The sequence below is a fragment of the Sipha flava genome, unplaced genomic scaffold (genome assembly GCF_003268045.1).
Source record: "Sipha flava isolate LNK unplaced genomic scaffold, YSA_version1 1_pilon_pilon, whole genome shotgun sequence".
Taxonomy (NCBI): domain Eukaryota; kingdom Metazoa; phylum Arthropoda; class Insecta; order Hemiptera; family Aphididae; genus Sipha; species Sipha flava.
In genome coordinates this window covers 2,021,761-2,040,671 of record NW_020272783.1, presented here as the reverse complement: position 1 = coordinate 2,040,671, position 18,911 = coordinate 2,021,761, and the positions used below count along the sequence as shown (strand labels likewise).

At 31.8% G+C, this 18,911-nt stretch overlaps 1 protein-coding gene across 2 annotated transcripts; it reads left to right on the top strand.

Moving 5' to 3' along the window:
- LOC112682024 (N-acetylgalactosamine kinase) lies at positions 1-9,692 on the top strand (the record flags this gene model as incomplete). 2 transcript variants are annotated; one of them, XM_025552473.1, is given in 9 exon segments in its annotated part: positions 1-188; positions 4,206-4,507; positions 5,298-5,511; positions 6,091-6,199; positions 6,308-6,465; positions 7,376-7,516; positions 7,604-7,718; positions 7,845-8,034; positions 8,815-9,692. In XM_025552473.1, coding segments are annotated over 9 exon segments (1,637 nt in total), but the record flags the coding sequence as incomplete, so codon positions are not given.
- Between the last annotated feature and the right edge of the window lie 9,219 nt (positions 9,693-18,911).

The window sequence follows — 18,911 nt, the reverse complement described above, 5'->3', positions numbered from 1 at the left end:
CGCTCTCTCCAGTGCCGTTGTGGTTCCCGGTCGCGCACAGCGCACGTCCGACCTGCACGCGAGCCGAACGTTTACCGCCGACACAGGACGCCGGCACCGGACACAGGACACCGACACCGACGACGACGGCGCTCGCACGGGGGAAAAAACGACTGCGGTGGCGGCGGGCGAGGAGCGGTGAGTTCCACGTACGCAAACGCGCGCGTTCGTTGCGGTACGCAATCGCGAGGAACGCGACGGGCGCCCTCGGAGGACGTTCGTTCGGTTTTCGCCCGTTCGATCCTTCGCGCTGGTTCACGTCCATCGTGTATGGTTTACTCGTCGACTTATTCCTGCGCGTTCCAGAACGGTCGGAACACCGGGACGGACGACTATCGATTGCGCGGGTCTACCGTTGTCCGCGAGCACGTGCGCACCGATTGTCGATTTCGTCTTCCGACTCGTCCTGCACTCGCTTTCGGGATACGATCCTTTTTTTGTTTCGCCCCGAGTTCTTCGATTGTTTTCCGACCGCCGACGAACGTAGCACGATTATCGGCCGTCCGTCGCAATCGATTGTGCGCGCCGAGAATCTACATTCGTACACCGACATAACGTGTGCTTAAGATCGATACCGTGTTGGTCACAACCGTGTTCGGTCGCGGACCGTCGTTGTTTTTGAATCCGTACACGGGTCGCGTTCGTGAAACTGATCGATGGAAATAAAAATATCGCGATTTTATCAAGCGTACGCGGAAGAATCGATGTTCACATCGAACGGGTACACTATCGAGAAACAGCCGATTGACTCGCAATCGAATATTATTTACACGCGCGTTCCGGTTGTGGTGGCAGCGGTTCACTGTTCTCGTCGTTTGTTGTTTACTCCTCGTCGAATAATAATTTTATCTTATCGTTTGTTGACGACACACGCCGTTTGCTCGCATACTTCACCGCAACACATCGCACGCGCATATATATATATTATTATATTATTATATTATTATATTATTAATTAATTAATAACTGTAAATTAAACTAACTTCTGTTATAATGTATTGCTATTGGGTGGCTTCTTTTTTCAAGCGTCGCATGTCAAGTAAATCAATGTATCCGCATACATGCTTATTGTAAATTTAAATTACAGATTGTATGTTTTTAAAATAAAGTTAAAAAAAAAAAAAAAATATTATTCCCTATACCAGTGGTGGCCAAACTTTTTTTTACCTCGGGCCATAAAAAAATGCATTTTCAATTTTTTTTATGTAAATGCAAAATATTACAGTTATACAAATAAGTGCTGTAATATAGAAGACTTAAGCGGGCCAGATATAAAACGATGGCGGGCCGTAGTTTGGCCGCCACTGCCCTATACGATACACGTACAACACGTTACGGTTCGTACGGTGTTCAATTACTGTCGTGCAAATGATATTTTAATGAAAGTAATTCACTCGTCGTGCTCGATTCGTTCATAACCGATTGATGCAAAATCGTCGTGTACCAGAACATATTTTAAGTAATTTTCATTGGGTGACACTTCAATAAAATTGTCTACCAGAGAAACGTAAAGGGAAAATCAACTCCTGTCATTGCGGTCGTTATGAGAATGTGTTGGCCGCAGTAACCCAGCACTGGGTAGCATTCGGTTACCACTAGTGCCACGTGTTTTGTATGTTATAATACGCTCCGTCTTGTACAGTAACACGACGATTGCACGTTTGCGCGGGCGCACGCGCTTTAATAGATTTATAGACGGGGCATAACTAATAATTAGTATCTCGTCGAAAGAGTTCAAATCGCTGTTTCGAAAATTATTCGAACAATTCGTTTGCCGTTTAGGAATGATGCGCATATCGTTCTACGTTTCGGCGCGTAGTAACCGCCTAATACCGTATCACCGAGATTTCACTTCTACGACGGCCGCGGTACCGATCTATCTACACGTTCGAGTATAAAATATATATTTACGACGGCCCTAATAAAATATCTCTCGTAAACCTCCGAGCATTTTAATGATGTTTGATGATCGTCATTAATCAAATCGGTTAAAAACGAATTATCGTTGTAGAGCTACGAAGGTCTCGGCGCACAGACAATCGCTTAACCGACTTTTGTCGTTTTCGTTCACACCGAGGGAAAATTATGCGTTTTGGCTCACGTGCGTCGTGGTGACAACTCATTACTTTAGCGCCCGACGGAACTAATGGTAACGATAAACATTTGGCCGAACAAAAAAATCATTTCACAAAAATTAAATACTGTCATTCGAAATTTCGTACACCAACACTTAAATAGTTTTACATCCACAAAATAACATTTTAAATCTATAAAAAAAATTACCTACAACAAAAAGTCAATTTTCCTTTTAAATTATAATCGTTGTACCCGTGTTTGTTATTTAATTATTTATTTTTTGCTTATAATGATTTATTCGGTTCACTTATACCAATACGATACCTACAAGCGTTCAATAATCATATTTTTTATTATTTTCTCAAATCTTTTGATTTGTTATGTTGAATAAAATAATAAAATATATTAATTAATCGATTCAAATTGAAATCCAAAATGTTTGTTTATGCCAGCACATGCAGTCTTTCTTTCAATTCAAACAAAAGAGGACAATAATAAAGTAATTAAAAATTAAATTAAAATTAAAAATTATCAAACGATTAATACTTGTAAATTAATACATAAATGAATAAACAAATAGTTTATATATAAAAATAAATAAATGCTTATGTTGGAGTATTATTATGTTTGAAGAGTACGACCAGTTTTGAATTAAAAATATCATCGTCAGGTATATTATACAAAGTCAATAAAATCACGATTAGAAAAAAGGTCAACTTTCACAAAAATAAATAACCCGCTCCATTAAGATTCAAAATAGATTTTAGTCAATTTGCTGGATGACTTGCTTTTAAATTTAAATATATTTTTTTATAATATAATACACGGATAAGTTAGACGCTCTCCATCGTTTTCTAAATTAGAATTTGTGTACCAATTGATGTGTTGTTGGGACAATTATAACCAAGTGATAATGTAATATTTAGCCGTGCTTAAAAAAATAAAATGAATAGACCAACACAGATCATTGTGCGTCAACTAATCGTTTTCTGTATATATAGAATGTATACATGTAGAATTAAATTTCAATTATTATGTATATCACCCCATTAATGCATGTCGTTCGAATACGGTTCCGAGTGCAGGTTGGCGATAATAAGTTCTCTAAAAACACCACATTAAATTATTATACAATTATTTTTGACCTAACCGTATCATAATTGCAGGTCTGATTCACTTTGTGTATTATATTCGTACTGATGTACTTTAGTCGAACACGGAGTACTTTGATAAAGAGCTTATTTACTGTTATTGTTACGGTTGTAATTATTATTCCAACACTTGTAAATGTTCTTATTTACAGATTATTTAGTATTACATTTATATAATTTTTTTGTTTTTTTATAAAATATGAAGCGAAAATAATATCTAGTCTTTATAGTTAATTATTTTAATTAAATATTATCCAAATCAAAACCTAATGTATTATAGTTCTTGTAAAATATTTATGAACATTATGATTATAAATAATTTAGCTGCGGCACTTCCGCCTATGAGTTTGCGTATTAGTTGACCAACTTGGATGTAGATTGTTATTTTTAGTTATGAAGAACTTTTCTGTACTTTTTATTTATTACAAATCTATTTATTTATTTATTTTTGTGTTAAGCCGATGCCATATGCTAATACATAATATATATATATATATTATAAATAATAATTTCAGAAGAATAAAGAATATAAATAAAACAAAGACTGATCAAATTAATAATGGTGATTGAAATTATATATTTACATACTGGATGATATCTAGGAAAATTATTAGTTTACGCTGTACCAGCATGTATTTTACGATGTATAAATGTTAACATGTTGTTTCTAGTCCGTAACAATTTTATAAAATAAAGTACTCAATAGATAAAGCTGAGTTACAAAAATATTTACTTATTTGGCGATAATCGATACTTTTTTAATTTTATTATCTATATTGTAAATTTAATTTTAATTTTTTAGAATACGAGAATAGAAATAAAGTAAAAACAATTTTTTTTTTACCGTTTGAACCGATGACAATGGGGCAACAAGTTTCCCAATACTTCTCCAGAAGTATAAACGATTTATAGTAAAACCTTTATGCGTTACATTTTTAGGCAAAAATGGAAGTCGATTACATTTGGGGAACTTCGTCGAATAACGTGCCGGTCCAAAAACTGGAGCAACACTTTCGCGAAAAGTTCCAATCGTGTCAGCCGGAGTATTACGTCAAAGTTCCCGGCAGGGTCAATCTGATCGGCGAACACGTGGACTACTGCGGTTACTCCGTGTTCCCGATGGCCATCGACCAATGCATCGTGGTGGCAGCCAAGAGGACCAACGACCGGCAAACCGTCCGGTTGACCAATCTGAATTCGGATCGATACGAAAATGTGTCTCAGAACATAGCCGACATAAGGTGAATTGAATGCATTTCGTAATCATCGACATTATGCGTCGCCCGAGGACCAAAATTATTGTGTTTAGTACAGATAATACATGCATACCTCGGAACGTTATAATTTGTATTATATTTGTGCGTATTGTCGGTTTTACATATTATCGGGCAATGAAAAATCGACATCAAATATTATATATCAATACATTTAATTTTTATTAGTTGGGGAAAACTTTTGACAGTAACATTAATAATGAATTACTTATAAAAATCGTACGCCCGGGTTTTAACTATCGCACGTAGTAAGAATTGAATTACTTAAGAGCAGAATAAGTTATTCGAAGAAAGAATTTTGTCGAAACGTTTTCTATATCAACTGATGCGTTTGTATTTATCACAATGTGTTCATTCGAAGCTCAAGTATAAACATCCCTCATGGTGCTGCAAATATGATGCGGAATTTATCACAATTTTTTAGACTGACGAAGTATTAATTTCCGTTCTAAAACAATTAACATTTAAAAAAAAAAAAACTGGTAATAAATATCCATTTTGAATAATTATTTATTATATATTTATGTACGTCGAGTACAAATATAAAGTATTACTGTACACCGATAAAAACATGCTTTATATGTTTATTGAAAACTTGTAATCATTCATACAATTAGTTTTCATAAATGATACAGCTGAAATTTTAAGTATCCTCGTTTTGTTTTTAACACTGCACTTTTGAATTGTGATATTTTTATCATCGTATCCCGTCACTTGAACCGATAAATATACCGTCGTTTTTTCTGCGGCCATATAGCGCGGATTCACTCGGCAAGAGCCCGTGCTGGTCAAATTATTTCCTGTGCGGCGTGAAAGGAGCTCGAGAGTACATAAACGAAAGTCAATTGAAAGCCGTGGAAAACATCGGATTTTTCTTCGCGGTTACCGGTAACATACCTGAGAGCTCGGGGCTTAGCAGTTCGAGTGCTCTGGTAACGGCAGCAGCGATGGCAACCCTGGTCGGATACGGAGTGAGTAGATCGACTATACATTAACTGGGGTGCGTAAGAAACTAAGATAAAAAAATAATAATAATAATAATAATAATACATATTTTGTATTTCACACACCGCAGTTCATGGGTTTTCATAAAACGGCATTCTGAATAGGCAAAACAAGGGCATCCGTTCGATATGAAATTGTGTTCCGCTCTGCACCGTTACTAGTCAATACACTTCATTAGCACGAAGACGTAATGTGTACCGTGCGCTGCGTTCAACGCGATTATTAACCGTATGCCCTTATTAGATATAATTGAATGTATATTATAAGAAAGAAGTATGTAATTTGGTTAAAACGTTTGAAATATCTAACGGTGCTGTTGAAAAATATCAATTTTTTTTCCCACTGAAACGAATTTTTGTGTTCCCCCCGCCCCCGAACCGGTTTGTCTCTGCATGATATTTTGCGAGTTAATAGCCAACACTGACGTGCGACAAATATGCGTACGATGTATCATGGTATGCAGATGACATATTATAAATTGAAGCGGTAGATCACGTCACTAGCGGACCTGCATATGTTACGTTACAATTGTTGTTCGTTTTCAGGTTCAGATCGATAGGCTCCAGTTGGCTGAAATCAGCGCTAAGTGCGAACGGTACATCGGCACGGCGGGCGGCGGTATGGACCAAGCAATAGCTGTGAACGCTAAACAAGGTAACCGGACACGTGTCTATACCAATATCTCGGTACTCGACGCCCGATTATGAATCCTACCGATCGCGTACTAATGTATTTTAACTGTTTCTCGTTACGCATCCGAAGGTTACGCGGCTCGCATTTCCTTTCATCCGCTGGCCGTCAAACAGTACCGTCTGCCGAGCAACACCAAGTTCATTGTGGCCCAGAGCCTGGCCGTCAAAAATAAGGCGGCGTCGAACGATTTCAACACGAGAGTGGTGGAATGTAGGCTAGCCTCTCAGGTAATAACCACGGACAGGATTGCGAACGATTCGCTCATCTCGTAATTGTTTCAAAAACGATTATTCTTAGCGCTTTGTTCGTCGGTGTGTTGACCAGTTGCCCTCAACAGTTGTTTTCGGCATTTAAAAAATGTACCAGTCGCCCTCACATATAATATACACAATTACAACATAAAATAGGGGAGGTAAATACGTAAATAATTAATAATTAATATAATAATATAATAAATAAGCCGTTTATAATTATAAGTAGGTAAAATACAGTGTAATTTGTTAGCAAAAATTAAATATTTGCAGTTGTAATATAATTGTTGGTATCTATTGTGTTTTGTAATAATGACTAACAGCTTTTAAAAAATCCAATCTGCTATCATATCATATCGTATACATTATATGTGAGGGCAACTGGTGCATTTTACTCTATGTAGTTTTGGGGGAATAGGTATAAAAAGAAATACTTTTGGGGGCAACTAGCAGACGCCCGTTTGTAAAGATCTTTTTTCCATTTAGTTCGTGCGACATGTGTGTGTTCGGATAAATTGAAAAAATGAAATATGTGATTATTAACAATTCACGATGGACGTATAACCTATAAACGTAAAATGTAAATTGTGAACGCGAAATAAATCTAATACATTACACTCAACTAATACGTCAATCGATTGAGCATTAACTGCAGGCGCACACTTTTTCGTCCCGTCCTTATTTGCGGCCCGGTAGCGATTTGTTATTACATGGGTATTTTCTAGATATAATATTTGTTGTAACTTTACAATTCATTACGACGTAGTAGTATGACAACAAAGTAATCAATTCAAGTCGCTATTGAATAATAAAATCCTGATTTTAACGGTGCTATTTTGGTTTTGACCAGCTCAGTTATTTACCACACTGGTTTCGCGGGTTTCAGGTAATCGCAAAACGTTTAGGCTTCGATTGGAAACAGATGACCGTGTTGGCGGCACTCCAAAAGCGTTCGGGCAGCTCGCACGATCAGATGATCGAATTGGTCCACCGGCATTTACACGTCGACGGGTACACGAAAAAGGAGGTGTGATTGTCGCGTAATTGCGTCGTTAAAGCATTACACGTTAAACACGGTGAATTATTTTTAAAATATAATCACTGTTTTGTTCAGGTGTGCGAAATCCTTTCCGTGTCCGAGGACGAGCTCAACAAACTCAGTTTGACGCCCAACACGATGAACGTTACCGAATTCTTCCTGCACCAAAGAGCATTGCACGTGTTCGAAGGTCAGTGAAACGTTACAGGTTTTCGCGTATACGGTTGCTGGTCTACAGTCGTATCACGTAACATAGACGTTGATCATTGTCAATGGAAAATAAAACCATTTAATGTATTGTACCGTGTGTGCGCAGAAGCCAAACGGACGGAGAGGTTCTGCGAGCTGTGCGAAAACTCCGGCACGGCGTCCGAACTCGGCCGGCTAATGAACGACAGCCATTCGTCCCTGCGAGACCTGTACCAGTGCAGTCATCCGGACCTGGAGCAGTTGATCGAGATTTGCAAACGCGGAGGCGCGTACGGATGCAAGCTCACCGGTGCCGGGTAGGCGATCCGTAGTCCACACGCGCGCTCCCGTAGGCATCACTTCGAGATTTTCAATCGGGCTGGACAGTTTTACCATTGTATTCTTCTTCGGCCGAGATATCCACCGCGGGGGTTCCTTCGTTTCACGTACTCCCGTAGAAAGTCTCTCCGACTAGAACAAGAATCTAACTTCGAGTTCAACTAAAAATCTATAAATTAATAATAAAAAAAAACAAAAATCATCAAACTAAAATGCCGTTAGACAATTGATAAATCAAAAAAATATTATTGCGATCGTAAAAATATGCAATTGTTTTTAGAAAACATATTATTTTTATGTCAACCAATTGTATTTATAATATAGGATTCATTCAGCGGATAGTTTATTATCAAAACGTTTCTTTTATAACAGAATCACTTTAAAGTTTTTAAAACTTAGCTAGAAGTTTAGCATTTGTGAACATTCTTTTATCCATACTTAATTTTGATTCGTTCTATAAATAATCGATGTATGATAACGGTTTTCAGTGACGAATTTCGACACTTGAATCTATTTCACGTGATCATATAATTAGAGTGCAATTAGTTCACAGCTGGTTGATGACCATAACGGATCGTTCAAGGAAAACGTCAGTGATGAATATTTTTGAAATTCGTACGCGTTGCGGAATATTAATGATTTTAGAAGTTACAGACGATGATAAACCTTTTACGGGTGGGATCTAGCCCTCCAAACGTACCGCGCGATTGATTGTGTTGTAATGGATACAGTGTTATCAAGATTTGTGTTTTGTTTAGCTGGGGAGGATGTGTCGTGGTCATGGTGTCCTCGGAGGGCGCCGACGACTTCGTGAAGTTTGTGAAAGACGAGTTTTACGCGAAGAGAACGACCTGCGGCAAAAGCGTCGACCAACTGATTTTCGCCACCAACCCGTCGGAAGGCGCTTGCATGTACGCGACGCCTTCGTCTGACCATATCGGCGAGACACCCAACCTACCGGCCCTGGGGCACTTCTAAACGACAAAAATACCCGGACATTATAAAAATTACAACTATTATAACATTTTCGTACGACGACGCATTATCATTATGTCCGCGTAACGTTATCATGTAAAATTATATACTTAGGTGCACAAACACATGGCTGTAAGCAATTATATTTACTATCGATTATGTACATGGGATATGTCCAACTAGGGTATTGATATATTGTATTCGATCCGCTGATAATATTAATGTTAACTTTTTCGATGGACTGGCGTGTACGAAATAAAATCGCTCATTCGCATTTAACGTGTCACCAGTGTACATACCGAATACGTTTTCATCATACGATTGCGTAACAATATCGTAACGTATACATGAGTATTTAAATAGAGCAGTTCAATTATTCGTGTGATGAACAAACCGCACATTCGGATGATGGTTGAAATGATGAATGTTTTTTTACGAAAGTTTCTCCGTTAAAAATAGGTGTCCGTTACGTTGGAAAACAAACATTTTTAGAATTAAAAACAAATTCCATAAACGTAAAATATTATAAAAATGCTATTAAATTACTAAAAATTATATGTATAATAAATTGGGGTGTAGTTATTACGACACGGTAATGTCAGTTTAAAATAAGAATGTTTAATTAGATTTCAAACGAAAAAAATACTGTAAATGTTTACAACTTATGAAATCGTTCTTATTGTTGCATAGTAATTATAATTTTATCATTGTATTTTTATTATAATATATTTTTATATGAATAAAATTTAAAATATTTTTTTAAATACGTTAATGAATCATTGCTATTTTAAATTAAAAATATACATACATATATGCCGAATTATTTTTATATTATTTTTATTATTACTATTGTTATCTATACATGTTGTACACAAAATGTTTAATAAGTTTTGTTTCTCCCTCCGGTATATTTATTTCTTCCATTGTTAGTATATCGATTCCTTTAAATATTTTCTTTAGAATTTCCATTTTTGCACTTGTTAGACTTTCAACATTCTTCTTCTTCTTCCTCTGGCACTTAGTACTCTTTAAGAGTTTTGGCCGCCATCACAATATCTCTCCATTTTTCACGGTCCTGTACTACTTCCCTCCACTCTTGTACTCCCAATCTTTCAAGGTCTTCTTCCACAACATCCAACCACCTTTTCTGGGTCTTCCTCGTGGTCTCTTTCCCATTGGTTTCCAGTTTAGGATTGTTCTACTTATATCATCTTCACTTCTCCGCATCGCGTGTCCTAACCATTGGATCCTTTGCCCTCTTATAAAGCTGATAACTGATGCAATTCCCAATTCGTCTTGTAGTTCTTTGTTATATTTTCTTCTCCAGGTTAAATTGACGCTATCATAAATAGGTCCACAAATTGTCCTCCAAATTCTGTTTTCAAAGGTCCTAAGTCTTCTTTCGGTTGTGCTAGTAGTAGTCCATGCTTCACAGCCATAGGTGAGCGTCGGTCTCTTTCAACATTAAACTACACAATTATTGTATTTTTCTGGGCGTCCTTTTTATACAAATTTTTGTTACTGTCATATTCTTCTGCTGATTTATCAATGGTCATTTAGTTCTTGTTTTTTTTTTTTTTTTTTTTTTTATGTTACTTTTATAGATTTTTTTGTATTTTTTTATTTTATTTTGGTACATGAGATGATAATAACTAATGAAAATGAAATTAATAATTTGTAATTACACCGTAGGGAACAAAATATACATTGGATATAGCGACTATATTAAGACGGAATCTATTAATTGAATCAGCTTAGAAACACCATTATAGTGAGCGTCACAGTTCCAAATTACCATTAAATTTATATTAGAGATTGACATATTTCAAGGGTTTATTATGTAATTGTAATTCAAAATTGATCTTGAATCTATTTGTTGTTATTATATTCTATTCATTTAAAATTGTCTACTATATACTATTATATACCTATTATAATAATTAATGATTAATTTCTTCTTATTGTAATAAGCCTATGTTATTTAAATAATGTTGGTTGCAGTTTAATGTATACATGGTTATCTCCCGGTGAAATCAATCAAAAAGGTAATTTATAAATATTTGATATTCTAATGTTGTTACAGTGTTTAATGGATACCTTAGACACAGACTACACAACATTTTGTTTTAATTTAAAAATAATGTGTTTATTAATTGTATTATTAGTTTGCATGCCTTTCACTATTTTTATTGTACCTAAATTACCTGTACTATTTATAATTGTTAGTTACATATTTTAATCGAATTTTTAATTTTATCCACATTTAAGTATTTTGTTTTGTGAAATTCCATCAAGCATAGAAACAAAAAAATAAAAAAATATGATTCATTGGACTTGATATAATTGATCTATATACATATGCAAAGACATGACACCAAAAATGATTTAATTAAAAATTGATAAATCAGTTGTTAAAATTTACCGTTATTTGTTTAATTATATTAGCAAATATATTTTTAAATTGATGAATAATAATTAATGAATATGAAATAAATAATTTGTAGTTACATCGTAGAGAACAAAATATAAGTATTTAAAATAATTGAAAAATCTATAAATCCTAATTATAGGAGTATTTAAGTTTTATAAAGACTTAGAAGTTATCCTTTCATTTTTAATTTTTTAAAATACTTATGAAACATTTACGAATATGAGAATACAAAATATCAAGTTCTTAATATCACAATATTAAGTTCATGCTTATAAGTATAACAATTAAATAGTGCTTTATTTTGATACACATTTAATTATTTATGAATAGAGTGTAGCTGCACATGCCTAATATAAAAAATAAAACGAACACTAATACACACTATACATATATGTTTTTAAACAAATTGAATTTTTCGTTCACTTAATTTTAGAGTCCCGTTTATGGAAATTTAATGTTTGATGATGATAGTGAAATTAATTAATTTTGCGCTTGATGTAGGTATTTGAATACCACCATTTGAATTTTGAGTTCTATTGAATATTTAACACGTATGTTATGGTCAATCGATCTTGATGTACAATAATATAATATAAACGTTAAATTTTTGATTAAAAGTTCTGAAAGTTTGAAAATTCGGCAAACATATTATTACTACCGAATTGGCAATCGACTAAACGATTGCGAAATGCAAATCTTATAGCAAAATAAAATAAATATTTTGTTCAAATTTCAGTAAAATACTACGCCTATAAGTACATTTATCAATCAATAAATTATGATTTTTTTTACAATTTTCATGGCTGAAAAATAATAGTAGTCTATACCAATGGTTCTCAACCTTTTTTGTTTGATGACACCCTAATTTAGGTCTATAAAAATAGCGACACACTTGAAAAAATTATCGGATTTTTGAAATTCAAGAATTAAAAACTTTGTAAATTAATACATTAATATGTTGAAATTTTATTAAAAAAAAATTTTAATTTACTTAAAATGTAAACAGTATTAGGTTATAAATAGGAGCTGGAATTATATTCTTTTCCATATTTTTTTGAGGCTATGCAGTCAGACGGGGCATTTTTTTTAGCGTATTTGAGAATATTTCAAGATAAAAGAATATTTCGTAAAATAAAGAATACTAGAGAATAGTATATCGATTAATTTTTATAGATATTCGAGTATTTTGTTGCAGTGGCGTAAATCATGTAAATTATGTGTCCGATAATAGTGATATGATATTGATATATTATGTACGTATTATAATCATCGTATATACGATCATTATGCCCTAATTAGTAATCTACTGTAATAGTCTGTAGTAGATAAGTGACTTATCTAAGATAACGATGCCCGACAAGAAATGGAATTATTACTACACTTCAAAAATAGCTAGGTCCAAACGTTTGATTATATCATTTACGGTACAACACTGCAGTGTCGCGTATCGTATAGTGTTGATATAGATATAGATTAAAGTTTCATTATATTTCATTAGTCGCTTCGTTTTACTTGTTTATAATGCCGAAAACACTATCAATTAAATTAAAAAATTTAATTTCACAGTGGATTCAACTATTAAATAAAAGAAATATAACTCTTTATTGTCAAGTGTATAATAAAAATGTACCATGCATTAAAAAGTCTCAGTTATAACAAAATGTAGATACATTTTCACACTAAGAAGCTCTATAGCGTAAGTTAAACACTTCAAAACAGTTGTTTTTATCAGAATCGACTTCTAAAAAAAATGTAAATGAATTTTATCAAGATTTATGTTTGAGTCTTGTATCCGCAAATATTCCATGGTATAAATTGCAAAATCGATAATTTTGGGGATTTTTAGATAAATATACTGGCAAGCATATACCTAATGAAGGTCAGCTTAGAAAAAATTATCCATCACATTGTTATAATAAGACTTTATCCAATATAAAAAATTAAATAAGCGATAATAATAATATTTGATTTGCTGTTGATGAGACAACGGATATAAATGGCCGTTATGTGGCGAAATTATTGGTTGAGATATTAAAGTTAAATCATCCAACTCGTTCTTTTCTGTTAACATGTAAAATTTTAGAAAAACTTATCACTCTACTGTGGCTCAATTTGTGAATGATGGGTTAAAATTACTGTGGTCCTTGGGCGGAAATGATGAAAAAGCATTGTTGATGCTCTTAGATGCTGCGCCGTACATGTTGAAAACGGGACAGCCACTTGCAGTTTTCTGTCCCAATTTAATTTATGTTACATGTGTAACTCACATGTTTAATAGGGTTGTAGAAAGGGTTAGAAAAATATACCCAGACATAAATAAATTGATTATCTAATAACACAAAAAAAGTATTTCTAAAATCACCATACCATGTGCAAGTGTATAAAGAAATATTACCAGATATTCTGTTACCCCCTAAACCAGTACTAACCAGATGGGGAACGTGGTTGGAAGCTGCTATTTTTAACTGTGATAATTTCCAAGATATAAAAAAGTTATTGAAGAATCAAGTAGTCAAAAATCTTCAAGTCAGTCAATACTTAAATTTAAAACATTTGTTGACTTATAAACCATAGAAAACGATCTAATATTTATTAAGGTCCATTTTCTTGTTCTCGTAACATCCATCAAAAGTTTAGAAAAGTCTAATGTGTCTCTCGTTGATTCGATAAATCTAATTGAAAATACAATTGGTCAATTTCAAAAAATACCTGGAGAAAATGGAAATAAAATAAAAATAAAAATTGATCTACTTCAACAAAAAAAAATCAACGGCTCATCATTTTTAAAACCGTAGCTAAAGTTTTGAATGGAAATAATAAAGCTCAATTTAGAGACAATTTTTCACCGACTATGATTACTGATTTGCAAAATGCTCCCATGACTTCAGTTGACGTCGAACGTTCATTTAGCACGTATAAAAACATATTAACAAACCGTTGTAGGTACATATATGACACCGAACATATAGAACAAAATATAGTTGTCAAATGTTTTCAAAAATTTTCTTATTTAAAAACACCTTATTATTATTAATATAATGTAATCAAATTTTTTTACCATGTATTATTTTGTTTATTTTTTGCATATTATTTTTTATCATATACCAATTTACATCAGTTTTTTTATATTATTTTGCATATAAATGAATATTTTTAGTTCAAGAGAATATATTAATAAAAAAGCATATTCTTTTCATATTTTATTATGATTTTTAAAAAATATTGAAAGAATATTTTCAACTTTTTAAGAGAATATTTACATCTTATTTTAGCTATTTTAAAATAATATAATTCCAGCTTCTAGTCATAAATATCCGAGCCTACATAGGTCTTCGATCCGGGGGCGAATGGTTGACAAACTTACGCGTAATTTACTCTCAAAATCATTTTTGCTTTTTGTTACTTACAGTGTAATGCTGATCCACACATGTAAGATGTTGAAGAAGAGCGAAATTTTCAATTATTATTTGCCCATTCCGACGTTTATGTTTTTGCATAAAAATCCAAAATAAATAATTTTGAGACCTATACAATTTAGATTCTAGTGTTGTATTTTATGATATTTCTAATAAATGAGATAAGAATCAATAATAATTTCTTTGCAATAGTTTATTCTTAGATGTAGATTTTAATCACAATGCCGTAATAATATAATACAACTAAATGAGTTGCCCCCTCTCCACCCCTATACGATGCCAAACAATGAAAGGGTACTGATTGTCTTTCCATAAAACTAGGGACGTTATTCCAATAGACGATTTCCTCCATCCAGTTGAATGTCCCAGCGTAACGTTCGAAATTGGATTTGTTTATTACTACACGTGTGTACAAACAGATTGTTATCATATATATTTACTATCGAAGAAAAAAAATAACATTATACGCACAATTAACCGCTTGAAGTACGTTATATTTTACGCGCTTGACCTATAATATAATATAACATAATAGGTATGTATATACGGACGCATATTCGTCTGATCGTTAAACCACGCGATGTGCTCTCGCCGATCTATGACATCTGAACTTCATGCTATCAGATATAGTATTACGATATTCAACAAGTAGTGTAATATAAATTTTATACAAATTTGTAAACGCCCGTACATGGAAAAGCTCGGTAACATTGTAACACCGTATTATTGTATTTTTTTTATTCTTTTTTTTTTTTTTTAGAAATGCGTGTGTGAAAATAAATAAAAAATTTTCCCGCGGTGCACCCGCTGTTTTAGAAAACTTTTAATCGAATAGACCTAATTTCGGCTACGGCTGTCATAAACGCTGCTCCAATATCTATGTGTATGTGTTGGATATAGCAGATCAGCTCACTGTTAAAATACCGACGGTTTTATATTTTTAATTAATTGTTTATTAAATAATTACCATTTTATTTGACTATTCAAACAGTAATACCGATAGTGGTATTACAAGCATGATTACAAGAATACGTTACAAGTTAACCTATCGCGACCGATATCGAAGAACGTGTTTTATAAATTACAACCAGCAGTTGTTCGATCATTAAGCAATAAACAACCAAACTTTTCGAACTAAATTCATTATTATACTCATAGGGCACTCTTTACAGTGTTTAGATTATCTAGTTTATAACTTCTTATACTCGTATTTTATCTTATCTAGATACATTTTTTTAAGTAATCTATTGTTTATCTGAGATAAAAAAAAAAACGTATCTAGAAAAATCTATAGATAAACGCAAACAATTTTATACCGGTGAACAATTTTTAACTGTTATAAATTAGTTAAAATTAATATATAACTATTCTGGGAACACTGATTTATATATATATATATATATATATATATATATATATATATATATATATATAAAATAAATTTGAAGAATATTTACAGAACATACTACATATGTTTATAAATAATTGAGAATTTTTCAACTAAATGACTTAACATAAGGTTAATTGACAACGCCTGTGTATTGTTGTTATTAACTACTATACGTGTTCGTGCTATTTTCGTATTAAAAAGTATTATGAGGTAAAAGTGTGTGAAGTGTGAGTGTATATATGCTTTCGGTTAGTTGACAATGATTTTCACAATAAAGATTACCTATTAAGTATGATTATTGTTTATTTATAGGTAATTAATTTTTTTAACTAATAAATATTTGTTGTGCATATTTGTTTTCATGAATAAATATAAGGATATTATTTCAAAAATTAGTATCTAATAAAATAATAAAATTTATTAAATAAAAGTTTGGCCTAACCTAACCTAACCTGCAAAATGTCACTATCAAAGTATATTAAAATATTAATACAATAACATTACAAATGTTGTAATCTTTTGCAGATCAAACATCATGAATTGTGGGTATAATGTTTTGATTCACAATAGGTAATATTTTGGAAGACTAAAATATGTTATTTTAGCGTAAATAATTATATTCACTTATAAATAATAATAGTATAAATATTGTTGGTTTTTATGCAAAATAAACGAATTTATTTGTTTTATTATTATCCCTTATCCAATTAAAAATAATATCTAAATTTTTTTTTATAAAATTATTTTTACCTTATCTAGATAATTTTTTTTGCTATTCGGTTTTAACACTGACTTTTTCCCATTTATAAATACAACATAAAATTTATGAACCAATCGATATTGTTTTTTGTTCTTTTTGAAATGAAAGTTATAAAAATAATTTGTAATATATTTAACATCCACAATTTTTCCTCCATACACAATTTTTAAAAAAAATTTATTATATCTGCCTTTGGATCAATGAGGATCATTTATATGTTACCAATCTTTAATATTCGTAAAGTAATACATTTAGAAATAATAATCATAATGATAATTATTGAAAAATAATATTTATACAAATTATCTAAAAACACTTATTAACATAAATTGGGAATAATTCCATTAAGAAAGAAAAATGTTAATTTTCAGAACTGTACTGTGACTTTTTTAATTCGACACGATGGTAAAAAAATAAATTGTTATTACGCAGTTACTTAGATAAAAGAAAACCTTCAGACAGGTAAAACTTATAACGAAGTGCTATGGGAGGATGTTGAACCGCTATGTTCTTCGATTATTATTAATATCAACACTTTTCATAGATTTTTAATAACTTTTTACCTTTACTTGGTGTAACAATACAATCATCGCTCTGAACCCCAGGGGCTTGTGTATGAAATAAATAAACGTGCCGGAATGTGTGTCCATTGATAGGCTGAATATGTTTTAACACTGCAGTGTTCTGTAATATAAAACATTCATCGACATAAAGATTAAAATAATTAACTTGAATATTGATTTTTCCGTATAAATTATTATGGGAAGGATGTAATTCGTACAATTGATCTTCAAGTTTTGATCAAGACCATTGTGATAATGAACATATTTTTTGCAGTGTGACGTTTACGAACAATCACATTAGCATAATATCATGTAAAAATAATTTCGAATTTTATCGAAATGTTTCATGTTAATTACACGAATATTTGTTTACTACGGAAAAAAGATCAAAGGTTTCGAGATAACTCGATTTTAATAATTTTCGAAGAAAAAAACTAATGATTACTTAAAGAAAACATATGAGTTTTTTCTAAAACATAACTTCAATTAATTCCTTATTTTAAAGTTTTTTTCAAAATCAAATCGATTTTGAACGAATTATTTTTGTGAAGTATTTAGTTAAAAAAAACGAGACCAAATATTAAATATTATTTAAGTTGAAAATGAATTATAATTCTAACAAAATTGGTTTAAATAAATTTAATGTGAATTTTCAAATCTATAACGCAACAACTTGCAATATTTATTATTTAAAAACACTGTTGTAAAAATTATTTAGCCAATTCGTATCATCTGAATATTTTCTACAAATATTTAGTAAACAAATCAAATAGAAGTTACCATGTTTGAATATAAATTTTTACACTTATATATAATATTATCATATACTAATATTATCATATATATCATATTAAAAATGTAATGTACATCCAGTTTTAAAATTATATATTATTATGATATAGTAATGGTTATACCATAATTTTGGTGTCAAGATAATCTGTATTTTATAAATCGTCAGAAGGAAAAAAATAAATAAATCTGAATATATTAAGTAAGCATATTTTTAGGAAATTCTAACACAAATAAATAAAATACTGTTTCAACATGTAAAAATCGAATAAGTCATTAAACAGTTTAACAGATTTTTTATTTCATCTTGATGAATGGTTTTTATACGTAACCTACATAGTTATGTGATAGTTGATAAGATATTAAACGAAAAATAATCTTAATCATAAATCATTTGTAATCATTTATTTGATAAAAGCTACTCTGTAGAGATTTACGTTTATATTATAAATAAAAGGTTGGCCTCGATAAATACAGACCTCGAATATCAACAGAACTTGTTTTACATTTTTTTTTTCTTATTATATAACA